Source organism: Filicampus tigris, chromosome 15, assembly GCF_054856515.1.
Source record: "Filicampus tigris isolate MCC_2025a chromosome 15, RoL_Ftig_1.0, whole genome shotgun sequence".
NCBI classification, from domain to species: Eukaryota; Metazoa; Chordata; class Actinopteri; order Syngnathiformes; family Syngnathidae; genus Filicampus; species Filicampus tigris.
In genome coordinates, this window is record NC_141231.1 from 13,856,321 (window position 1) to 13,882,347 (window position 26,027).

Sequence of the window (26,027 nt, forward strand, 5' to 3'; positions counted from 1 at the left end):
TACTTTAAAAGTGATTCTTTTGATTGAAATAAATGCTAACATTTGTGAGCGTCTGTAGTGCCGGGTTGGCTGACTCCATCTCTTGAGTTACATCGCCTCTTTGTGGACATGTTGGGTATTGCATCAACACGGAGTCGACATAAAAAGTCTGTTGGCTTTTTTTCCCCTCATTATTTACACCAACTACCACCTCAATACTTGGCACCTCCAAGTGCCCGCTGTAACTTACATTCAAGGTGAGGAATAACAATTTATTTATTGTTTTTTGTTATTATTTTTTTATTATTTTTAAAAAATAATAACAATGAAAAAAACAGAAACAGTAAACATTATTCAATTCAATCTACGGAATTCAAATGTATTGCCCATAAAAGTTTATTTTATTTTATTTTTAAATCAAGATTTGAAAACTGAATGTCTAAAGGATTAAATGCTTAAACCTGTTAAACGTGAAATACAACTCAACTATAATTAATAAACGTCCTGTACTGGATTTAAAAAATAATAAATGGAACCTTTTGTAACATGCACAATTTGAACATTTAACTCAATAATTTATTTTTTCGTACCACTAGAGGGAGTAGTACTTTACTCTTTTTTTTTTTTTGAAGGTAGCAAGAACATGCTACCATCTTCAACAGCATACTGTATGGATATATTCACATACAGTGAGCAAATCGGCGTTTATGTAAAAAAATAATAAAAATCAAACAGCATAAACATTACATTTTTTTTATCACATTCAAGCCACGAGAATATTGTAGTATTATATATAAGTGCACAACATATGGAAAAGTAAAATGCTTTTGTTTGTGTGTCTAACAATTAAATCGAATAATTAGCTCTAACCACCATCTCTATTGATGAATAAAAGGCCCCAGGGAGGGGGAAAAAAAAAAAAAACACTGCGGTTGCTAGGCGACACACACACGCACGAACACGCACACACATATTCATAGGAGTGTCTAATCACCCAATAGCTCTCCATCGGTGTGTGTTTTCAAAGTCGCTGAGGGTTGAGTCACAGGTGTGTGGCGTGCTCGGGTGTTTGACAGCTGCATCAAACGTCGTTCCTCTCGATAATTAGGTCAACTCATTAATGGCACAATGAAAGAATGAGCGTGGAGAGGTCGTGTTTTACATCTCAGAGGCGTTGATAGGCCTCGTCGCCGGGGCTGAGGGGGGCTTGTGTTGAGCGATGGCTCGTCGCTTCGCCACGAAAACAACTCGAGTACGTATTGTGAAGCGCAAAGAAACATGTTGCGCAAGTGTTTTATTGTGTTGTCTTTGGGAATAGTTACACCACAATGGCTAATCGTAAACCTGTTCGCGAGGGGTTTGATTTAGTGCATTAATATGCAATGATTGCAATTATTTTCATATGTCAGGGATCATGAAAAACAGCTGTAACATCCATGCACTCTTAAAAGCAATAATAAATATATAAAAGGGCCCGACCGATATGCATTTTTGTGAGGCCAATGCTGATTCCGATATTTGACAGTATAGTGTATTTAGTATTTGAGAAGCTTAAAGTATTAGAAATTTCATTTCAACACTAATGCTAACTATGGTGCAGTAATGCAATTCAAAATGTTTATTCATGATTTTTCATCTCATTAAAATGTATTTATGAACAACATACACTTATAAATTGTTACCCAAACTACGATCATATGCATATTGTTGATACCACTCCACTAACATATTTATTTTGCAAGGGCAAAATTGTCAATACAGCTCTTCAATTGGATTGCGCAAGTGTACCTAATGAAGTGGCTGGTGAGCATGCGTCCCAGCACAAAATCGTGTCAAGCCTAATGTGGTGTTTGCATTGCGGCGTCTTTGAAGGATCTGATGCCCTGCAAGGAGGAGGCATTGTGTCGTACAGCGACTGCATTCAGAATGTGCGTCGTCCTTTTAGGCGCCTCTTCTTGCAAATGCAAATCCCCCCCAGGACTCAATCTGATGTTTCCAAGCAGGCCACATCGTGTTTTGTTGGCAGCTGTTGTGTCGCCTCAGCAGTGCCTTGGAACAATAGTTGCTGAGAGCTGCGAGCTTGCGTTTTTTTCGTAATACCATTCTGAAAACAGCTCAGATGTGGTCGGGATATCACGGGACGCTGGTCCACAGGACGTAATGCAAATGGAAATCTTCTGTTCCAAGCAGAATTTTTGGTCGTATTTTAATGTTCTTAAATTGTGAAAAAAAAAAAAAAAAGAATGTTCTTAAATCGTCACTTAAGATGTCAGATGTAAAAATGAATGGCCGCAGTTAGGACACCCCGAAAAGAATGGAAATCGAAAATCGGTTGGAACTGGAATTGAAACAATGAATCGAAGCGGAATCATTGAAATTCTAATGATGCCCAACCCTACTCTGCGCTGTTTTGTTCTCTTCGCGCTCTTGTTCTCATTCGCACCATCGGCAGTGACTCCTACATTCCCAATAAAAGACTATGCCGTAACGCTACACAATGACGTTAAATATGCCCATTGCCGGCGCAAATGCCGATATTCCACACTACAGTCAAGAGTGCAACAAGCGCAAGAGAGGTAAAGGATAAAACAGCAGAGCTAAAGTTGAATAAAACAAACAATTGCCTGTTGGATATTCTGATTGGCTGGTAACTTTAGAGAGTCACAAAGCCGCATTGGCAAAAAAGTTCGTAAAGAATCCTGATCGCATCATCATTTATTGAAGAGATGCACGCACACGCACACACATGTATGCATGTATATATGTATATACAGGAAGTCTTCAATTTACGAGTTCCGTTCCTACGCTGGCGATGTCACCCAAATTTCCGGGCAAGTCGGATTTCACCGTCAACGTGAAATCTTACGTCAAAATACTAAGTATATATAAAAAAAAAAAACTAAAAGACATTAAAATAACAAAATAAGATGCTGTACTTATCATTACTGCTGTAAAGTGGATGGAGAAGAAGGAGGGGAGGGCGACAAAGGAAAAGATACTCCCAGTGCTCAAACACAGATACGATCGGAATATCCCGATTGCACAGGACACTCTCCGCATGCTCAACCTCGAGGAATCTTGGTCTTTGTACTACAGGAAGTGCTTGTATGTGCGCTATTTGGAGTGCAACCCCACCGGAAATACACAAGCAGAGGTAAACAAACTCAGAAACCCAGCACAAATTCACACTTTTGGAGCGAGGAGGAAACCGTGCTGCTTTATTCATGTGGTGAGTGACATGAATATCAAGTGTTTTATTGATAGTCGAAAGTAACACGTGGAAATGACGTCCATTGGAGTCAGGACGCCCATGTGTCACCGTTCACAATGGGTTATTCAAAAGCCAGAGCAACTCTGTCCGCTCATTCATATAAACGGGGTATTCAGAATGTTTCAGAAATCTGAATTTTGACCTTAACCCGAATATTGACTGCATGTAAACGTGTAGTCACTATGGTGCTGGGGACAAAATGGCGGAAGAGGCACGGGCGTCGTAAAGTCGAAACGCGGTAGGTTGCGTATGTCGTAATTTGAGGACTTCCTGTATACGTGGTATATATGTGCGTGTATATACACACACACACACACACACACATATATATATATATATATATATATATATATATATATAATATACAATGTACAGTATATATATATCCACCATTTAATGGATCATCAAGTCCAACATGTATCATCAAATCAGTCACTGAAAATACGAGCAATAGATCACTTAGCTTACTTTAAAATATTCAATCAGTCAATGAGTGTAAAACGTCCAAACCTTTTAAAGAGTCAAAGTCAACATGGCAGTAGTAGGCCGCCACCATTCCTTACCTCCAGCGCACCTTGGCATCCGTTCAACACGAGCGCGCCTGAGGGCTGAACATCTTTCTTCATTTCTCACGCGGCGTGTGATGACGGCGCAGCGGAGCGCAGTGTTAAACGTGTCCTTACACGATTCTCCTGTAAAGCGTTCACACGTACACATCACGCCTCGCTTTGTGAGGCAGCCGCGTTCGCATTCATCAGCCTTGACCACGTGACGCTCCTTTCATTTTGTGCTGTCTCATGTCGGGCGCGGGCTCGCAAATATTTGAAGTGGTGTGTAGTCGGTGGAGGGTGTGGATGTGGATGGACTGATAGTCGTTACATAACTCACCACCCTAGGTGGAACAAAAACAAATTAATTGCTGCCGCCTTTCTTCCATCATTGACCCAGTTTTCAGTTGCCACAACACCCGCACTACGCTAGTAATGACAGCCAATACACCCTGCAAAAGTATCGGAACGGCAAAGTCAATTCCTTTGTTTTTTGTTGTATACTGAAGACGTTTGGGTTTCCGATCGAAATAAGGAACATGAGACAAAAGTTCAGAATTCCAGCTTTTATTTCATGCAAGGCCAAGCCAGGACATGACTTTGACGTGTCTTTTGCAGCATAACTGATCATTTCTTTCGCCATACTTTTCCCTTTCTATCACTTTGCCATTCCATCGCAATTCTAAGAGAATTACATGTCCAAATGAATCAAAATCACCACAAAGTTTAGCCTGTAGTGTGCTAGCTTAATGCTACACATAACCATTTTTTATGGCACTTAAATCAGGGAGGGGCTTTTTCAATGATGGATTGGCTCACATTTTTTCATTAGCATTATTGGTGGGCCTCAAAGGTTCACGCTCGTCCTTACAAGATGTTCGACAAAAATGCCAGTTTAAATGATGACAAAATATGTTTGTTAATATACGGGATTTTAATGTTCCTCAACTACAAAGGTTCTAAAGGATACAAAAAATGTGACCCCCGTGCAAAGGGCTCTTTGCATAAAAATTAACATTCAAAGATGGCACAAAACTGCTGAACAGCAAACCAACAAAGTGCAAGAACTTATTTTGTGCATGTTTTTTTTTTTTAATTATTTTAATACTGCATTACAGCATGATTATCATGCATGTCATGCAAAATTCAAAATTCTTTTCCTGTAAAATACAACAGTTGAACGATACACCAAAGATGTACACCAAATATGGAATTTGAATTTGTCCGTGCAAAGTGCGCAAATTATTTTGGATTTCTCCAATGAGCCGTCAAGTAACTTTTAAGTAAGTAAAACTACGTAAAAGTCCGTATTTGCAATTAATCGCGATTCATCTTTTGTCAACCCTAATGCTTATATAACTATTTAAGTGATATTTAAACACAAAAGATGCAGCAACACAACAGTACTCGCAGTCGTCTTCCCCCTTTGTGAGAATCTGAGACGGGCTGAGACGGGCCATACCCGTCTGTCTGCCTTATACTGCCCCCAGGTGGAGCAGCAAAATGGCCATTGTTTTTCTACTTAATGATGGAATTACTCTCAATGATTTGAATAGTACTTACTGCATATTGTGACTACAAATACTCTTACTACTACCTACCACTAATGTTATTTTGATATTATTACGATTATCATTCATTCTATCATTCATTTACTACCACAGTCACCAGTTGTCACTGCTTCCCTTACTTCCATTGCTGCTACTAGTGCTATTACGATTTACTACTGTTGCTACTACCATTATTTCTATTAGGGTTATCTTTATGATCGCCATTATTAGTAGTGGGGTGTTTTCGGGACAAACATGCAAGTAGTAATTAGTTTGAATTATGCCGTTTAAAAAGCATGCGAACACGGCAGTTTTCAGTCCTGCGCGACCTTTCACCCCTGGCATCTCGCACATTGTAACATTGCCGCTTATGACCCGCGCCACACACAGCGTCCCGAGCCTCGAACCCTCCCTGACCCGGCAGCGAGAGGCCCCAACCACGTCGTACGGGCCCCCGCCCCGAAACCCCGGCATCACCTCCGATTGCCGTGACAGACACCAGACAGACAGCAGTGTATCCAAGGAGTGTGTGTGGGTTGTGCGCGCGTGTGTGTGTTTTTCTGTCTGTCTGTCTTTAAGTTCAGAACAAAGAATGGTGTTGCCGCCGACTTCAAGGCGGTGTGACGTTACAACCGCCAGCTGCCTCCACTTCATAGGGCGAGTCGGGGGTCATCTGGAGTGACAGTATGGCTGCAAAACTCACCCTGAAATCAACTTTTTTTTTTTCTTTTTTTTTTTTACTTTTAGCTCCTTCCTTGTTTAAAACTTGTTTCTTGCTTGAAAGAACTTAATAATAACAAACAGCAAAGATAATTACTTCTTGTGTAAAAAAAAAAAAACCACACGGCTCTACTTTGCCTTCCACTAGCTTAATGCTAACACACAATGCAAAACAGCATAGAGAGAAAACGAATAACATTGATACTTGTTCGAACCCTTTAAGCAACGGATACACAAACGGTGAATCAGCACATGTAGACAGACAATCTAACAATACTTATACCTGTGCTTAATGTTAGTGGCTTACAAGAAGAAGAGGTTATGGTGTTCGGTCCCAGTGGGTCTTCTACATCCCACCCCGTTGAGCTGGGCCCCCTGGCTTCATAACTAAAGCCAACAGTCTCGAACTTGGGTTCTAACCCCATGTAATTCCACCTGGCATTTTTACCTGAACGCCTAAAAAGGTACACCCAAAGAAAATTTCAACCAAAATTTGAACCATTTGGAGTGTCAGCATCCTCAACTTTGAATCCTCAAACAGAATCTTTTTAAGTGCTACCGGCACTGAATTATGGAAGCTTGAATATGTAAAAGACGGCAGATTTTATGTCCGCCTATTTATTTATGTATGTATGTATGTATGTATGTATGTATGTATGTATGTATTTATTTATTTATTTCAAAATCTGCCTGGAAAATTATGTAGGAGGGTGGTGGACTGAATAACACAACAGGATTACAGCTCAAAGGCTCCTAAAATTCCATTTCAAATTTGACAACAATACGACAGAAAAGGGTAGGGGAAAAGGCTGCTACTCTGGAATGCTTCAGCATACAAAAATTATCAGGAGTTCTCATGAAAAGTAAGACTTGGATCTATCTTATCCTACATCCAGATTAAAAAATAAAAAAAACATCAAAAAATCAAAGAAGGTGACGTGATATGAGGTGCGCTCTGACGCACGGCCTGGCGTCGTTGCCGGCGGCTTTGAAAGTGTGTTTTACACAAGTTATGCACGGTTTGTTTTTGTTCAAAAGGGCACCAAGATGGCCGACGAGTGGGTTACGTTGTGATTAGCGTAACCCTGAAAAACTACAGCCTACGGTGCCTCTGGTCACCAAAACCGCCTAACTATACATGGTTGTTTTTTCTACCAAAAAAACGCCTTACTATATACATGGTCGTTTTTTTTTCCCCCAAAAAAATGCCTTACTATACATGGTCGTTTTTTTCACAAACAACACCTTACTATATATGGTCGTTTTTTTGTTTTTGTTTTGTTTTTTCACAAAAAACATCTTTCATTTCCAGTTCAGTTGTGTTTAACTTTTAACCGCAATACATTTGCATTAAATCTTTCAAAACGGATTGTTTTTAATCCTTTATTAAGGTCAGTAGTGTGGTAATAGTACGGCCAGTCGTTTAGGTTCACCTCAGGGGTATGAGAAAGAATCATTGACCATGTACAGTTCAGTTGCATTTAACTTTTTTTAATACAATTTTCCATTATCAAGACACAATGTTAATGTTTCAATTGTGCATAATAACTTGCAGTAATGTTATTTTCATGAACACTATCTGTACACAGTAGCTGTACTTAATATTCCAGTGGCTTGAAATAATACTAAATGAGTATGTATTTACAACAGTGACTGTACTAAAGTACATTCAATTCGACATTCTATATATTCAATGTCGGCCCCCTTTTTGACCCCATTAGACCTCTTATGAGGCTGTTATGGGATGTAGCGCTGGGAGAAAAGCGAGATAAAACGCCACCGACCTCCAACTCTTTGCGAGTTAGTGTCCTTAATGCCTCGGACGACTCTGGCCTTCTCCTCGTCCTGCCCACGGGCCATTTGGCTGCGGCCCAGTCACGTGCTAGTTGTATGGCCATGGTCTAATATGCCATCTGCAGGCAACACAATGCGGTCAATTAAGAGGCCGCTTCCTCCAGTGGCTGCGGCCATTAGTCAGGCGGCTCCACAAGTGACCCTTCACTGGCTTTTACTCTTCAACCACTCATGGTGTGTTTTTTTTTTTTTTCCTTTCCAAGCGGGGCCGCTGCCTCCAAGAGTGACTTGTTGTCTGCTTTTTCCGTCCCTTCTGGCTCCTTTAAAAATGTTGTTTTCGCCCCTCAGTCTATTCATATGACCTTGACGGTGGCGGCACAATCTCTTCAGCGCTCGTTTATATCGTCACAAAAGCAACGCAGAGATCGTCAAGGGGGATGTGTTTTGGAGTGGCTCCTCAAATGTAAATTCTCTGTTGGCACATTGTCGGGACATTAACATTAAGGCCCTTTAGCCACAGTGCTGGCCGCAAACCTTGGGAGGATGAAAATTTTCAGTGGCGAGAAAATATAAGAGGTCATCTGTCAGATGATTAAAATGCTCGCCACACCATGTTCATTCAAAGGTAAATTACTTAATTACGTAAATTAATTAAAGTTGTATTACCATCTTGTTAGACACTTAACAATAACCTTGTGATAAAAGTTTTCCTCCTAGCGTAAATGGGCTGCTAGCTAGCTTCAGGCAAAAGTTAGCGTTCTTGCGCTAACGTCAATTCATTCGCGTATGTGATGTGTGTAGTACATGCAGGGACTTTTGCTGGACATGTCGAAATGGCTAAAATGTGACTAAAACTAACAACACTGGTCACCATCAGATGGGTATGTAAACCTTGGTTAGCATGGTGACCAAGTGGTTAGCATGTCAGTTCACACATTTCCTGTGAATTCTGTTCAATAATTACGATGGCAAATAACGACTCCTTTTTCTTCTTTATATTTTCCGGCAGTGTGGATGCCCTGAGGCACCATGCTGCCTCTCTAAGGTCAGTCTTGGTAGCATGACCGAATTCTTGTAGGAGGAGACTAGCGATTTTGGGTGGAGATATAGTTGTGTGTTGTATTTTTTTTTTTTTTTTAAATATAATTTGCCTCATCATGTATACATGGCGTCTCTCACGCTTTAAAAAATGGTTAAGGTGTTAGAAATTGATGTGTGCCTAATGAAGTGTGCCAGCGAGTGTAATCAGTGCAAGTAAAAGAGCACAGTGAACACATCCTGACTTGGAAGGCTTTTAATAATTTACTTTAAAAAATAGTGTAAAAGTAACAGATATCTCCCACTTGTGTGGATCTGTTCCATATTCAAATTGATGACCGACGTAACAAAGTCTTGCAAACTTGCATTTGTCTGTACAATTTGTGAACACTCACTTGGCAATTTCCACGTTTTTGGCTGGAAGTAAATGACTTTTGCACTGTATACTGTATATATTTGTATGTATAAAAGCTCACAGCAAAAAACAAAAACAAACAAAAAAAAAACAACAGCTTGAAATGTACAGCTTTAGAAAATTCCAGAAAAAAAACACAGCTGAATGGTGTATAATACAAACATGCTCAGATTGTAACAAATAGCAAAGTGAAGCGGACGGGCCTTTCTGGTGGTTTGCTTGACATCATCTTGAAATCCTACAAAGTGTCATTCTTAAATATTTTTATTTGAACATCTTCGATTGCCTAGTTCAAGGATTCGTTGTACTTATAAATATCTCCTGCATATTTTAATTGAAAGGCATTAAATAAACCAGAAAGAAACTATATATGTTTTAATTGATGTTCATTCTGTGTCCACCACCCTTTATTTTCATTAAGTGCCTGTTTGGAAGAGGTAATATATATTTATTAAGTATATACGTATAGATATCAAATTCTATGACATGATATAATTTGTATAAATATTGCATTAAATTGACAACGTTCATTTCAGACCCCAAGAGATTTAACATTTGGGGATAAAAAGGCCTTGGTTTTTTTTTTCCATTTGTTTCATTTTAAATATTACAAAATAACTTTCAATTCTTTGCAAATGTTTTTACATTATGAACACCCCTGCCTGTCTTCATCTTTTTTGTTGTTGTTGTTTTGTACCGCCATCGCTTATCTACAACCTTCTGAAAGGTGAGGAAAAAGTGCCGCTTGCAAACGCTCCCCCATCGGAGTTAAAATATAACCTTTCAACAGCTCTTTTTTTTTTTTTTTTTTTTTGCGTACAAAAACAAAGTAAAAACGACGCAACAATGCCACGTGTGTGCGTGTGTGTTGACATGCAAATTTGCTGGTTGTACAATATTACAGGTATGAAGAGTTCTTCTGCAGACGTTTGTTTCAAAATGCCACTTGGGTCTGACGAGAGCTGCAGTTTCTCTCCATTAGAAAGCACCGTGACTGCCATTCCGAAGTGTTTTCTTTCTCCACTGGCTTTGCGTCTTGTCACTCCGATTTACATTCCACGCCCCGGGAGAGTCCTCTCTCTGCGAGAGGAGGAGCTGCGAAGAGGGAGGCCGAGGAGGCACGGAGCCGTTGGAGAGGAGGTGCACACGGCTATAGCATGTTGAGGATGGCGTTGTACATTTGGACCAGCACGGCCAAGTGGACGGGCAAGCAAGACTGGCGGTCCTGGGTCGCTGGCGTGCAGGTCAGCCAGGAGAGTGCATTGTACTGCTCCAATACAAATCTGCATTTAAAGAAAAAAAAAAGGAATGTAGCATTAACTTTCCGCAGCACATTTATACATGCACATTTGTGGTAAAAACTGCTCAAATGAAAAAGTAATGATCATTCCTTAAGTAGCCACTGACATTTTATAATGTTAAAGCGGAAGTCAACTCAAATATATTTTTTTCAAGGACATGTTCCCAGCAGGCCCACTAGTTGAAGTACGGCATTCTGATTAATTTTGCGTTTGTAGAATATAAGTTAAGCAGCAAAATGCATTCGTTTTTAGCCATCTCAGGGGGCGGCCATTTTGTCTTCTGTCGACTGAAAATGACATCGCAACTGCTCACAACGACCAATCACGGCTCAGATTCAGAGAACAAGTCAGCCGTGATTGGTCGTTGTGAGCAGTGATGTCATTTTCAGTCGACAGAAGACAAAATGGCTGCCCCCAGAGATGGCTAAAAACAGGTGAATTTTGCTATATTCCACAAACGCAAAATTAATCAGATATCTGTGTTTCAACTAGTGGGCCTGCTGGGAACCTATTCTTGAAAAAAATATGTTTGGGTTTTTCATTACATTACATGACAAAGTAGTGTCATGTAAAAAAAAAAAAAGCTGTAGACAATATCATAACAATGATAATAGGTAGGTAGATTGATATAGAATGTTTTCTTTGATCGATGCTTTTTAAACCAAGAAACTATTTGTCGCATTTAGGAAATGTTTCAACTTTGGCAGTCTGAATTTATTATTACTAATACAATAACCATTCCAAAAAAAAAAAAGTGCTGCTCATAAAATTATAGAAATAGCTCAAAAGCCACATGCAAGAAAATACTTGTGTGCTAAGAAGTTAAAATAAATAAATACTAGCAACAATTTTTCATGTGTCATCCGCATAAGTTACGACACATTGTGGCTTTGGAGCCGCAGAGCTTCTGGAGTCACTTTAGATCCCATTCGACACCCGCAGCCAGGACATCCGACATGTGTTGCATATTTACCGGAGCACATCAGAGGTGGTCTTTGAGTCCAGCGGGTGAGGGGTCCTCTTTGTCTTGTCCGCCAGCAGCTCATCTGACTGGACCATGGAGATGTGGTGGTGGAGCGAGGCCTGCGGAGAAGCAACGAGCGGCAGCTCAGCGTCACGTGTGGTGATCGACCGCGCCACGGCACATCAGCCATCCTGTCGACCCCGCGTCGCCGTTTCTTTTCAGCGCTACTTCGAGCCAATTTCAACAAATTTGACTGGGATTCCCTCGCGTGCACGTGATCACGCCTCCGAGCGAAAAATGATTTGGCGGCTATTTCTGTCAATAATATTGATTCTTGGTTATTCACACTCATAGCACTGGTAGTGTTGTCTGAAAGGTTAAAACTAAACAAAAAAACAAAAATCTGTTAAGCCATTTAATCCATTACAGCTCCTGAAGAAAAGTTATCAAAAGCAAAATGGCACTATGAATACATAATGAAAGAGAATGTTAAGAAATAAAAAGACATTTTATTACTGTACATACTGTGTGTTGGATGTGCTTTTAAGGGGTGTGGCCGAGTGAGTGACATCAGGAGCTAGGGTTGGTGCAAATTGGCCGTTTGGTTTGTGAGTGTCCGGGCGTGAGTTGTGGTCTACAGCAGCTTCTTTCGTTCTCATTTTTGTGTGTGTGTGACTGTTCAATAAATGACCTAAAGTACATTTAAGTAGTGCAATACAAAGTACAAATTACATTATACTGTAGATAGCGAGCTATGTTTTGTTTTTCCAGAGCTGATGCAGGTGCCTATTATTAGTAAAGAAGACCGATTTGAAGCCGATTTCCATTTTGAAGGTGCGACTTTTCACAGGATGTGTTATGCAGATGTTGGCCTGAGAATTGCAGAAATATAATGTTAATAAAAGGTTGCAATGACTGTTGAATCTTTAATACACAATGTATGATTTTTTTTTTTACTGTATTTTTTTTTTCGGATGACCTTCATTCCGGAACATTTTCAAAGAAAATTCGCAAAAATGTAGGTTCCTCTGTATTAAACTAAAACAATTAAGCTAATCAAGCAAATGCTTAATTGAATCAAAGTGACAAAAATTGTTTAGGAAACAAGGATAGTTTAGTAATTAGGTCTTCCAAATATGGACAAATGTGGAAATGTGTATCAAAATAAACGACTTTAATCCCAAAATGTAATATTTTAATTCTCTCTTATGCAATATAATATATACAATATAATTGCCAATGAGGGCCCCTTCATCGTCGCAGGGCCCTTAGTTCGATTTTTGCCTTGTTGCGATATTTAATCTGATATTTAGTTACTTTCCCGAGCCATTGAGCTGAATTTCTTTTTGTAAAGGAGAAACAAAATCTAAGCGGAATGCAACTGTCATGTTTTGAGTACCTTGAGGAACAGAGGGCACTGGTTCTCAGCTTGCGGGTACGGAGCCCAGAACCAGTGCGGGAGTCCGCTGGCCTGCGCCGTGGAGACGTAGTAGCCCAGAGCCAGCGGCTGCTGCTTCAGCTCTTCCGGGGGATTGTCTCTGGAGAGCAAGCGCTCCCCCTGGCTCTGTGCAAAACAGGAAATTCAATTATTGTCCATGTGCATGGTGAAGGCGTGCAAAAACAAGCGAGATGCATCACTGATAGTTCAAGGAAATGAATGCAGTCCATCTGGCAGGCCTGTATGTGATTTTTACGGTGGGAAAAAAAAAAATGTTGTTTACGCCGCGCAGCCATTGAAATGGCAAGGAACCGTTTTGATTAACTTAAGCAGAAATGGCCACAAAAGACGTCACTATTGGGTCAGTGGAACCATCTCAGCGCTAAAAAAAAAAAGTAGGGTTAGGGTTTCCAAGTAGGGAATCAAACAAATGATAGGGTTTCAAAGTCGGGTTTCAAACTAGGGTTAGGGTTACAAGGCAGGGAGTTAAACTAGAGTGTGATATATATATATATATATATATATATTCAATATATATATATATTCAATATATATATATACATATTATATATATATATATATATATATATACATATTATATATATATATATATATATATATATATATATATATATATATATATGTATAAAAAATTACGCACACACAATATATGGATTAGAATTATTATATTGATAGTTGATTCGATTTTATGGATATATTTTTTATTTACACCCAAGTGAAAGAATGACTTAGCTTCTCCAAATTGCGCATAGCTTCAAGCGGTTAAAAGGACATTTAACTTCAGCGGAGGCAAGTTCTAAAAGAGAAATCACATCGACTATTTGTTGTCTGTGAAACAGCGTCATCCTGTCGTTTCCAAAGGTACAGTATGCGCAAGCTTTTCCCATAAATCAGAGCAGCTCTGAAGTCGACTTTTATCTCTCCCCTCAGGTGAGCGATGACACCGGCAATGCGTTGGAGCCACGCTGCTCTCTACTTTGCGATTTAGCCGCTAAGAAACTGTCATCGCGTCTCTCTTCGCCCCTTTCGCCTCGGAGCCAAATTCCTCCACGCTTGGCAGCGCTTCACTCTCACATGCTGTTTGCTCATGTGATGCGTGTGATGTTAAGTGTCAGTCAAGATGCAATCGCATGAATCTGAGCTTCAACAGGTACGCTGCTAAATACCTCCCCGTGTGAAGAAATATACTCTGTCGCCAATTCATTAGATACGCCGGCACCAACATATTTTTTGAAATATACAGGGTCTTCCCAAAAATTGTAACATTATTTCCAAAATTAGCTCAATTTTTGAAAAAGATATGAAAAGATGGAGTTTAATGTTTAACTTTTTTCAGTGAGAAGGTAAGAAAATCCCATTACACTTACTACGCTACCACTCGTATTCCTCTATAGAGCTCAAATTGAATCAGGGTCTTTCTGGAATTGGTTAGAAAAATCAATATCCATTTGCCTTGGACAGTGATGCTCAAAGCGTGGTACACGTACCATTAGTAGTATGGCGTGCTCCCTTTAGTGGTACAAGAATCAGCGCCTCAGTACAGTTGTGTTGAGTTGAACTTTTTAGTATATTACAATTTAGGGGTGTAACAAAAAAACGATTGAATCATGAAATGGGTTTTGATTTAACAATACTGAATCGCAACATATATATACATATAGATGTATATATGTATATGTATGTATATATATATATATTAGGGGTGAAACGGTACGCTAAATCACATTTTGGTTCGGTTTGTTTTTTTGGGAAACTTCAGTTCTGTAAATTTTTGGTTACACCCCTAGACACACACAGTATGTTAGTTTAACACAACAATATTAAGTTCATCCATCGTTCATTTATTTTATTTTGTGTTGAACAAACATTAAATGAAAATATTGAGTGATTTTTTTTTAGATGTCTCTGTTGTAGCAGTAGCACAATTTACATCTTCAAAAGCACTCACCAGCCTTTAATTAGTCTTGTTCAGAGGTGGGAGCAATTATTTTTCACTCACCCTGGTGTGTTGAAAATGGGATCCCATTCCCATTCCGGATGGAGAGCCCGGCGACGGCACAGGGGAGGTGTTGGGGGAAGGATGGAGGTTACCCGTGATCAGCATCATGTCATGGCCGATGTCGTTCTCCAGTTCATCAGGAAAGGGCAGGTCGAACATGTCATCTAAAGGAACAAAAGTTATTCATTTGCTGATTTTAAGCTAGATAATAATGTACTTTTTCATTCCGTGATTGGATTGCACAATGTGACAGACATGGAAGTTCAATAAACTGCACAAGCCATACTATTGGTGAGATGGAACAAACACGCCCCCTATTGGTGGAATAGAGTAAAATAACTCCATCATGTTTCTTTGCATTGCTTACTCTATTAATGTTCCACTGGAACTTGACATTTTTCAAGAAACGTAATGCTACTGTTTTTTTTAACTGAAAAACATGAATGAAAAGCACAGCTACCATTATAAGTCCTATCTGCGAAGGCAGAATAAATTATACGCTGTTGCACCATCGGCCGAGCCCATGATTTCACTGGCTGTGCATGCGCAGCTTTATGGCTGTCTAAAGACGCGACCTTGGCGCGACAGTATCCAGTAAAAGCTAATGAGTACCGTTATTGTCCTCAGTGGGGTAGGAGCTCGGCGCCAGCTGGGTGGTGGCGGATGTCGGGAAGACGAGGATGTGTGTGCACGAGGCGTCCTGAGGCGTGTTCAGCTGCGACGTCTGCAGGTTCAGGGCGGTGCTGCGACCGAACACGGAGCCCATCGTCACGGCGTCTGAGCGCAGGCGTGTCACAAAAAAAAAAAAAAATTACATTTAGTGTCGTTAATTTGACTTTGTTTTGTTTCGCTATATACAGTGCTTGCGGATGTATCAGGCCAGTACGAGCATCGCTCGTGGTAAGCAGGCTCCCTCTAGTGGTATGCGAAAAGTATCACTGCTCAGGTACAGTTCAGTTGTATTTAGCTTTAAAGGTCTATACATTTGCATTTAATCTTTAAAAAGTCATTGCCTTTAAACATTTATTTAGGTACAAATAAAAAAAAAGTGTCACTTCTAAACGTCCTTATTTTCGTAAAGGAAAAGCACAACATACAAACATTGTTTTTTTTAAAAAGCATCTCAAAGTTAACCTGAAACTTTTAAACAGTGGTATGTACATTGTTTGATCATTTGCTATCGATTTATTTTCAAAGATGTGTTATTTATTCATGTATTTGTGTATGCCCACGATGTTTTATGTTCTCTGGCCCTCACTGTGAAAACCCTCATAAATGATATGATCACCTTCACGTGGGAACTCAAGAAGTCTCCACTGCGCAGCCTCTACTTACCAGGCATGACCACGAGGGAGCCCTGCGGCTCCATGGCGACCAGGCAGGCACTGAGGATGGAGGGGGTGTCCGCCGCCGAGATGCCACACATGCGACACGCCTCCCTGAGCTGGCGCCCTATCGAGTGCAGCGAGTGCTCCCCGAGGAACGAGCTCCAGTCTGGCGGAGAGAAAGAGACAAAGTGGTGTGACCAGAGGAATCCTCCTGCAGTTAAGTAAAGACATCATCTTCATGACCGAGTTAGCAAAATGAGCAGTCGACTAGGTAGCGCGCTCGCATGAAGCCATTTTTTACGGATGCTTTTGGTATTCGTTCTTGTGAAAATTCACCGATACTACACACCGATACCACTTCACCGGCTCAGCCTGACATAAAACCTCCGAGTCGGAGCCATGTCAGCCACGCGGAGATACTTTAAGGTAAATGTGAGTGAATTTTACATAGTGCCCCCTAGTGTTCAGACTGATATGCCACATCACTTAAAGGCTTCATGTTCCCAGTTACATTTAAGATTGAGCAAGACTGTTAGCAAAGCAGGCGGGTGGATGTTAAAATGGAACTAATGGAATGTTGTTGCTCTAAAAAAGTGACATTTGTACCGTGTTCAAGAAACGTTTGTGGTTTCAAACAGTATTTCATTGAAATAAAACATTTTCATCACAATTGCAAGACGTAATGGAATTATCAAGTATCGGAACTTGGTTTCAGCCACTACTCAAATCGTAGTATTTGTACTACTTGTACTAATATAATGTAACATATAAAATAAAAATGACTGATTGAAAATTTAAATAAATACATGAATAAGTATGTCAAGTATTTTTTTTTTCTTCCATAAAGTGAAGCCATGTCACTCACCTTTAAGTTCACCGTGGCCCAGTCTCCCTAACCGACCAATCACAATCCTCCATGGTAGTGAGGTCATCTGGATGATGCCGACGCACCACTCCCACAGCTTCTGCAGACCCATCTTCCGAGCGGACACCTTCGGGCGCCGTGCCCTGCAGTGTTAAAAAAAAAAAAAAAAAAAAAAAAGTTCAAAGTCTGCATATGACGAGACGGAAGTAGCAAATTTGCTGAGGTCGACACCAACCTGTTAGGCACGTCCACGTTGATGATGCACGTCTCCAGCAACTCTCCATGCTGGTCGGTGCACGACACCAGGATCCAGCGCTGGTCATGTGACAGGCAGTACCCCACAAAGAGCACGTTGTATCTGGGAGGGACTTCGGCCCAAATCTCTCCTTGTTCTGGCTGCTTGGGACGGGTGGGCCCAAGGATGAAAGGGGGCGAATATAGATGCACAGAGCTGGGATGCTGGGGGAGGATAAAATGTACACATGTAAAAAAACACCCCAAAAAAAAAACAACGATCTGCATGTTTTAAAATCCTACTTATCATCATTATGATTGTTATTTTCATCACTTACATCTGGGCTCTTGAGGACGGACGTGATAGTGGACACGGGGCCAAAACCGGTCAGGGACTTGATGTGGGTGTGCTGCGGTCGCAGGCGTCTGCACTGGGAGTAGCAGGAGAAGGCCAGAGAGCGCAGGTGCTGCAGGTACAAATGGCTCTCTCCACTCGCAGGCTGGAGGAGGTACTGACATGGCACCACCTGCAAGAAGAACAGTGGCGAAGGCATGCTCTTAAATTCTGGGGGGGGTTTTTCAAGAAAAAAGAATTAGATTCGGGTTTGTGCCAAGTTATCAAAACAGGTATTGTAAATAAAAAATGAACTTTGACTTTTTAATTTTGTACAGGCTCTAAAATGTTCTTAGTAACAGAGGTTCAATCAAAATTTCTATTTCTGTATCTGTACTTCTATTAAGCAAACCCCGACGGGACAAGCCGAAACTCCCAACATCGACAGTATATTCATTCTCCGACTTAAAGCGGAAGTCAACCCAAAGATATTTTTTTCAAGAATATGTTCTATGCAGGCCCCACTAGTTGAAACACAGCATTCTGATGAATGTGTTTGTGGAATATGAGTTAAGCAACAAAATCCACCCGTTTTTAGCCATCTCCGGGGGCGGCCATTTTGTCACTTCCGTCGACTGAAAATGACATCGCCAGCTCAGATAACGACCAATCACAATGACAGAATGGCCGCCGCCTCAGATGGCTAAAAACAGGTGGATTTTTTTGCTTAACTCATATTTCATATTAATCATAATCAAGAACATATTCTTGAAAAAAATATATGTTTGGCTTGACTTCTGCTTTAAGTACGTACATGTTGCTTTGGCACCCCTGATTACCTGTAAAACGAGTGCGGGTCTAATGGTCTCGGGCAGGGTCTGCAGCATTTCCGTGTAGCAGCGAAGAAGCCCGAGCAGCCACACGCTCTCTGCCTCGACTTCGTCACCTTCCTCTTCCTCCCCTCCTTCGCCGTGCGTGCCAGTCGGGCTAAGGAAAGCGTCCACGATGTAAACGACGATGGCGGGTGGGTTGGTGCGGCTGTCCGTGGAGTCGGGGCCAGTCGGGATGCCGATTCTGGATTGCTCGGCGGCGCTGGAGAAAAAAGCGGGTACCATCAGGTGTGCACTAGTGCAAGGGTCTAAATGGTAGGCGAGTGGAGTAGTGTCCCACCAGATCCAGCAGATGGCGCTGTGGTTATAAAAGACACTTGTGATGGGAGTCCATCTGTCTGTCCATTCTCGTCTCAGGGCTAGACGTTACATGCTAACCACTAGTCCACTAGCCCTTTGCGAGATTAACAAATGTTTTATTTTCCTTCCGGTATGTTTTTTGGAGGATAGCAACAGGTTTTCATAAATTGCTCCAACACTGAGGAGAGCAGCAAAAAAATCTCGGCAATTCGCGGAGAGATCAAATTCGTCATCAGTCAGAAATGAGTCCGCTAATGAACAAATGGAAAAACCATCCATCCATCCATTTTTTTTTCGACAATATCTCAAAATTGCGAGGTGGACATGCTAACCGGTATTGCAGGCTGCCGAATGGACAAAGAAACAAAAAAACGCGGCGATGGGATGTGAGCAAGTTGTTTTGGCTCTTACACTTCAGGGTTCTCTGCTGGTGCGTTGGCTGCTGGCGCGCCACCCGAAGTTCCTTTGGACTCGCCGGACCCTCCGGGCGTTGTCTCCCCCGTCTGGCCAGAGGGTGTTGCGGACGGAGTGGAGGCGCTTGCTGAACCGGCAGCGCCAGAAGCTGCTTCTGCGTCGGGTGCCCACGTTTGAGCTTGTCCGGAGGAGGCGGGCTGCGCCGAAGAGGTGGGTGGTGGGATTTTGGATGGCAACAAAAGCGTGCTGTCCAAAGGCAGGACCGACAGCTGGGGTCCTGCACAGTCAGCGGGGAACTTGTAAATATTGGTATATGTGTAAATACTGCGCATATGCAAGAGTTGGGATTCTATCAAAGGTGCTTTTATTGGAAGATGACACTTGGAGGTTCTTACCTAGCTGCAGCTTACAGGCATAGGCGTAAAGTTTCAGTTTGCTGAGGTTGTTTGTGTGTTGCTCTCCAGCCCAGGGACCGCTCAACCACCGGTCCACATCCAGCTCCTCGAGCCTTTCCGACTCCACCTCCTCCCCCACGCGGATTATGCCATCCCGGGACACCTTGGCCAGAGGACGGTGCTTCCCGAGGCGACATGTCTGAGAATGACGACATCTTCTTTGAGGACACTTCCTTCGAGGCGCTCGTATTAATTTGACCAATTATTCATTGGAGGCTCTCTCCTACCTCGTAAACAGCGCTGAGCTCCTGGAAGAAGGCTCGCGCTGCGGCCAACAGGGGAGGGCTACTGGGACAAAGTACCACGTAGGCCACATCTCGCTGACCGCCGTAAGGCTCCAGCAAGAGTTTCTCCCAGAAGGGCAAGGCCAGAGGGGACAGTGCCAGGAAATCCCGTTCTCGGTCGTAGCCGAGCAGGACCGTGGGGATGGGCAAGGGCTCCGGGGACTCCTCAGAACCTGGAGACAGGATTCCCGCCGTGAGCCTCGGCTTGAGTCTAATCGGGCGGCGAGCTAAAAAGCATCAGTCGTTCCTACCATACGAGCCTCTCCCCGCCATCTTATGGAATTGCTGCCAGGTGAGCGGGCCCTGAACGTGTTGGATGTTATCCCAAGTCCGGCCGGTTCTTTTCTTCTGGATGGCGTCTTGCAGGAAGGGCTGCAAGGACAGCAGCAAGCGCACCATGTCCTGCGACGACAGCATGCTCATGTCCACCACTGCGGGGCGGGGGGGGGGGGTGAACAGAGACACAGAAACGAGTGCACGCGCGCGCGCACAGAACAGATACACACGCGTTAACGAGAGCCTGTACACCGAGGAAACAGATGAACAAACATGAAACACATCAGTGCACGGTTAAGGTCGCGCGGAGGCAGACGGGAATTTGCAGAAACCGTAGATGTTGCTTCCAAGGTTGCTCATCCACAAACATGCCACATTTCGCCGCTAAATGTGCATCTCACCGTTGGTGTGAGGCCACGGATGCAGAGCTGTACTTCTCACAACGGCCGGATCGACTTTCCCCCCCGTGGAGTTGTCCACGTACTGCAGCCCCTGCTCCAAGGCGTTGTAACACTCCACGCAGGCGTCGCTCCCGTCCGCCCACTGCTTTTCCGACATCCAGCTTTGGAGCAGCGCCCCCTTGCGGGAATAGCCGGAATAGCCGTGGGGAAGGTGCAGCGAGGCAAGGGACGAAATGGGCTGCGAGCACTGCTCCTGAAGTAGGACCATGACCGACGGCGAGGCGGGCGCCGCGTCCTGAGGCCGCTTTGCCCTGGGGTCGCCCATGGTCGGCTCCCGCCGGCTAAGGGCCAGCCGCCTCTCGGCCGCCCGGCCCACCTCGGAGGAGCGGCCGTAAATATCCAGCTCGTCTTCCAGGAAGAGGCCCGTGCCGTGGGCCAGCTGCCTGTTCACAATGGCGCTGAAGCCACACATGCAGCGGTACTGATCCTCACAGGTGGAATCGGGGATGTATACCCCTACGTCCGCCCCTTTGACGTTCATGTTGCAGGCGCAGATGCAGCAGCTGTCAAAGTTGCGGTCCTTGAAGACGTTAAGGACGGAGTCGGACAGAAGGAGAATGGCGTACAGGCTGTGGCTTTCGGGGAGGCAAGGTCTAGGTCGAGCGAGGGGCTCCACGGAGCTAAGAGGCATGCTGGTGGAAGGCGTCGAAACGGGCGAGCTCAGCTCAGTGCCGTCCTGCTTGACGGAACCTTGGCCCGAGCTGGCGGGGTTCATACCCCGTGGCGTGCGCGGGGTGCGCGGAGTGGGCACAGAGAAACGAGGCGTGGCCGGGGAGGGCAGGATGCCCACGGTGGTGCTCACAGAAGCCGTGGTGCCGCTCATCTGGTTGTAGTCCTGGTCCGTCAGAGCGCTGACACTTGGGACATTTCTGAAAGGCAACAAAACGTGTTCAGACACTATTTCACGTTCATACACTATTAAAGCGGAAGTCAACCCAAACATTTTTTTTTTCAACAATACGTTGCCAGCAGGCCCGCTAGTTGAAATAGGGCATTCTGATCAATATTGCGTTTGTGGAATAAGTGTTAATCCACTCGTTTTTTAGCCATCTCCGGGGGCGGCTATTTTGTCTTCTGTTGCCTGAAAATGACATCACAACTGCTCACAAAGACCAATCACGGCTCAGATTCAGAAAACAGGTCATTCGTGATTGGTCGTTGTGAGCAGTTGTGATGTCATTTTCAGGCGACAGAAGACAAAATGGCCGCCACCCGGAGATGGCTGAAAACGAGTGCAGCCAGTCCAAAAAAACAACCAAAAAACTGACTGATGAACGAGGAGTCGGCAGTAAATAAAACAAAATGTCCTACCAGAAAAAGGGGGTTCCCTAGATACCAAGAAGTATTTTCCAAAGCATGTCTATTCTTGCCGACATCGCCATCTAACAACTCTCCCACCTCTGGTCCTCTTTGTAACATTAAATCGGCGTATAGAGTTTCTGTTCTGCGTCATTGTTGAGAAATTGTGTGTGATCCTGTGAAATTTTTGCCTTGGGGGACATTGACAGTCAAAGACAATCGTTGTGTTTGGTGCTCTGTTTTGAGATTATCAGAGGAGACCACACACAATATGACCAGAACTGTTAAATGCCTGATTTTCCATCTTTATATGTGGGAGCCATCCAAGATTAAAAAAAAAAAAAAATCCTTTAATATTTGAAAAATCCATATACCCGACCTAAGATACAAACAAAACACATTTTAGTTTCATTTACTGTTTAGGATCATAGCGTACTTTCAGAGAGAAATTTCAAACCCGTTTGTATGAACAAGCGCAATGCTCAAAACGCTGTCGTTGCATTTTACTCACGTGTATCCGTCCCTGACGAAACTGCTGTTCTGGGTGTGCATGGCGGCCGGGATGTGCTCCATTTTGGGCAGGAGCGCCCAGGACGGCCGGTAGTAGCACTGCTCGGGAATCTTGAGCGGTGCTAAACTCTGACTAGGGAGGCAGGAAAGTGGCGCGAACATGCAGGAGACCACCTGTGTCTGGACAGCGGGGACAGAAAGACAAAAAACATTGCTTTGGAAGTGATGTCTATATTGCTGCGAAAACGGGCATAGTAGTGGGATCTGCATGCATTTGTCTATGATTAGCATTTGCCAGCTTCTGCTCAATATAACCCAGGGATGCTTTAGGTATATAAGACAGATAACTCCAAGAGGGGATATGTGACTCCTTGTATTGATTTCCTTGCTAAGGAAGAATTTTAATTGGATTTAAATGATTTATGAAAGACGCATTGTTTTTGTAAAGAAAAAAAAAAAGGATTGGGACACTTTGCAATTACACCTACAGGATGTGGAAAATATGTTCAGTGGTGCCATGTGTCTCATTAGCTTTACACTGAAATGAGTGGAATTAATAATAATCATTTCTAGCCTTCCCCCCCAAAAACAGCAAAAAATATTTTATTATTTTAATGATGAAAAATAGCACTCAATAAATGGAACTGGCCTGGAACTCAAGTCAGATTCATAATAATGCGTCATTAAGATGTCTCAACTCCTCTTTTAGACGCCAAGACTATTTGTTGCTCTACGCAGAGGATGAAGAATATGTTCCACAAAGAAAAAGTGGTGACTTTTTGAATAGCAAACCGTGAACACGGTTCTTTTATAAGGTACCATTTACTGATTTGTCCTAACCTTGAAATCTTCTTGCCAGGGACTAGCCATGCCCTCCTCATGCTCCATCCTGAATTCAGGCAGCTGGTTGGAAGTGACTGGCAGAAGGTGGTCAGGCCCTCCGCTGGGTGCCGGAGGCTCCTGGCTGGGCGTGTCCCGATACGTCATGATGGGAGAGAAGGCCGGATGCTGCTCCAGAGAGGGTGGCGTGGGGAACATACGTTGCAGGTCTGCTACTGCTGAGATGGACAAACGCAGATTTATTATGGCGTTATACTTGGGCCGCGTTCTCTATGACGGCGGATAGATGGGAACTCACTTGATGGATAAGGTACTGCCGCTCTGCCCTCTTTACTCAGAGGACGGTCCTCTGTGGATACTGTGACTTTGGTTGAGTGCTGGTTGGGGTAAACCGTCTACAAATTAGTACACATCAGATTAGAGGATCGGGGAAATATAGCTTGTCAACAACAGAAACGTATGCTCAGGTCGGCCTAAGAGCAAAAGACAAGTTGCAGTAAAGATTCTGCCTTTACAGTGCAAAAATGTAGCATTGTAGCATATTTCCTCAAATAATTGTATTATTCACACCACTACAGTAAGTAGCAGGCATTTATTCGAGGTAACTCATTTACCAAACTCGGTCCTCAAGGGCCTCAAGGAGAGCCGGAAATCAGGCAGGAAAGCGGCCCTTGAGGACCGGAGCTGGGCGTGGCTGTCTTAGAGCGAGAGACAGCGTTTTTGTTTTTTTTTGTACAAATTTGGTCATATGTTTCACAAATAAATTATACTTACAAATGGTAGTAATTGGTGTCAAAGAAGTATGTTGAAGGGTTGTTTGCGAAACCTATGGACAGTCTTTGTCACATAACTTGTTTCCCCTGCTTGGTGGGATTTATTGCAAGTGTAATGTTTGCAATGATAATGATTTGGTTTTTCAGTAGATTATTCATATTTTGGGGATGTCATTTCATGTTTTTTTTCACTATTTGTGTGAGGACTCGTGCTTAATTAATGCACTGTATAATAAATATTTCATATGATAGTTATTATATTGATTACTGTACTGTAACTTGTTGGTATGATTTGCTAGTATTTTGAAATAAATTGGACAAATTGGTAAGAATGAATGACTCAAGAAATAATTTGACACTATCAAATGTCATTAATAACATTTGGCACTATGTATTGTTTTATTTCCTAAGGGGAGAAAAGCAGGCATTTATTTGAGGCAAGTCATTTTTGTTTGGTTTGATTGATTGATTGATTGAGGCACCAAGTCTAATGTGAGGAAACGCTGCATTCGATTTGTGAAGGCAGAACGGTTGCTACTTGCTCATATTTCCCCAAAACAGGAGCTTGGATGCCTCACCCCAAGCTCCTCCTCATCTTCATCAAATATGTTGTCCAGATCCGAAATGTTGACCACCAGGTCTTTTTCTCGGGTCAGAGAAGGATTGGCTTTGGCGGCTGCATCGTCTTGACTGGACTCGTCTGAAGGAAAACACAAACAATTTAAGGCCTGATGACTTCTATATGACAACAAAGTTGGTTTACAATGTGGAAGTGCAAGTCCCACCTGACTTGGGAGCAGAGTTGAAAATGGACATAGCGTCTTTCCCATCTGGCAGGTTGCCATTGCTGGTGATTTCGTCACTCTGTTGGGTGATTTGGAAGAATTAGTCCAGCGAGAATAACTCTGAAAGCCTGTACAGGCTAATGGCAGTGAAGCCGCTTTTAATATGAGCGCCCTGTGTTTCCCTACCTTGGCTCTCTTGCTGGATTCCCGCCCTTGACTCTTTAATCTCTTGGAAGTGGAGAACGTGTACTCGATGTCGCCTTCCTTGAAGTCGTAAGGGTCTTCCCCTGGCTCGCGCAGCACCTCCGCGACCGGCTGCTGGAGCAGGCCCAGTGTCTGGACGTGGTCCCGCAATCTCTCGTCTGAGATTTTAAATCTCTTGTGCGTCTGTGTGTAAAGTCTGTCAGGGACATTTGCAATCTATTACAAAAACGAAGATTTCATGATTTTATTTGACCTTCAAATAACAACTCAAAAGCGCTTAAATAGCACACTGGCTTCAAATAAGATAAGCAGCATCTCGATCACTGCCATGAAAATCTCGGTTTCCACATCGCAGAACAGCCTCGCTCACATTTACATGATCACCGAGGTCTCTATTTTTGTGCGAGTCCAGGGGCGTAAATCTGTGCAGGGGTGGGCTAGACCAAGTTTTGGTATTTTCACCAAAACATGTAGTTTGGCACAGTTAAATATGAGTGGTCTCCGCCGTTGTGTGAGTGAGCACGGCCCACTTGGTTCGCACCAATCGAAGCGGCTCTTTTCACCCACTTTAAAATAGCCGCACCAGAGGTGCACAGTCCTTGACGTGGTGGGAGCAGAAACTGATTTGCTGGAATCCATGCAGGAGTTTGAAGCATATTACGGTAATAAGAAACTACAGGCGGTTGACATATAAATGCCCGGGGGGATCGCAGATCTGTTGTGAAGTGGGCAAAAAA

The 26,027-nt window shown here is 43.0% G+C and overlaps 1 protein-coding gene and 1 long non-coding RNA gene across 7 annotated transcripts in view; one reads left to right on the forward strand and one right to left on the reverse strand.

Annotated features, from left to right (window-relative positions):
- The first annotated feature begins 413 nt into the window (after positions 1-413).
- LOC147135629 (uncharacterized) lies at positions 414-12,100 on the forward strand. Of its 3 annotated transcripts, XR_015089814.1 has the most exons (3): positions 414-1,231; positions 5,739-10,559; positions 11,658-12,100. It is a non-coding gene; the product is annotated as an uncharacterized LOC147135629 (long non-coding RNA). The 3 variants fall into 3 exon arrangements; XR_015089813.1 differs by lacking the exon at positions 414-1,231 and having other exon boundaries at positions 3,470-10,559; positions 11,655-12,100; XR_015089812.1 differs by lacking the exon at positions 414-1,231 and having other exon boundaries at positions 3,470-10,559.
- The window catches only part of LOC147135630 (mediator of RNA polymerase II transcription subunit 13-like), an 88,586-nt gene continuing 71,700 nt past the window's right edge, over positions 9,142-26,027 (reverse strand). Inside the window, exons 13-33 of one of the 4 annotated variants that reach the window (XM_086053231.1) lie at positions 25,273-25,486; positions 25,087-25,165; positions 24,880-25,001; positions 23,827-23,923; positions 23,529-23,746; positions 22,690-22,868; positions 20,820-21,748; positions 20,394-20,573; positions 20,086-20,315; positions 19,799-19,997; positions 19,401-19,680; positions 18,639-18,891; positions 17,804-17,992; positions 17,467-17,690; positions 17,232-17,374; positions 16,374-16,532; positions 15,651-15,815; positions 15,039-15,202; positions 12,980-13,144; positions 11,590-11,699; positions 9,142-10,598 (exon numbers count right to left, since the gene is read on the reverse strand). In XM_086053231.1, coding sequence (XP_085909357.1) covers positions 10,466-10,598; positions 11,590-11,699; positions 12,980-13,144; positions 15,039-15,202; positions 15,651-15,815; positions 16,374-16,532; positions 17,232-17,374; positions 17,467-17,690; positions 17,804-17,992; positions 18,639-18,891; positions 19,401-19,680; positions 19,799-19,997; positions 20,086-20,315; positions 20,394-20,573; positions 20,820-21,748; positions 22,690-22,868; positions 23,529-23,746; positions 23,827-23,923; positions 24,880-25,001; positions 25,087-25,165; positions 25,273-25,486 — 4,432 coding nt within the window. In that variant the 3' untranslated portion in view covers positions 9,142-10,465. The remainder of the gene's footprint in view (positions 10,599-11,589; positions 11,700-12,979; positions 13,145-15,038; positions 15,203-15,650; positions 15,816-16,373; positions 16,533-17,231; positions 17,375-17,466; positions 17,691-17,803; positions 17,993-18,638; positions 18,892-19,400; positions 19,681-19,798; positions 19,998-20,085; positions 20,316-20,393; positions 20,574-20,819; positions 21,749-22,689; positions 22,869-23,528; positions 23,747-23,826; positions 23,924-24,879; positions 25,002-25,086; positions 25,166-25,272; positions 25,487-26,027) is intronic. The other 3 variants (XM_086053234.1, XM_086053233.1, XM_086053232.1) reach the window with 3 other exon arrangements.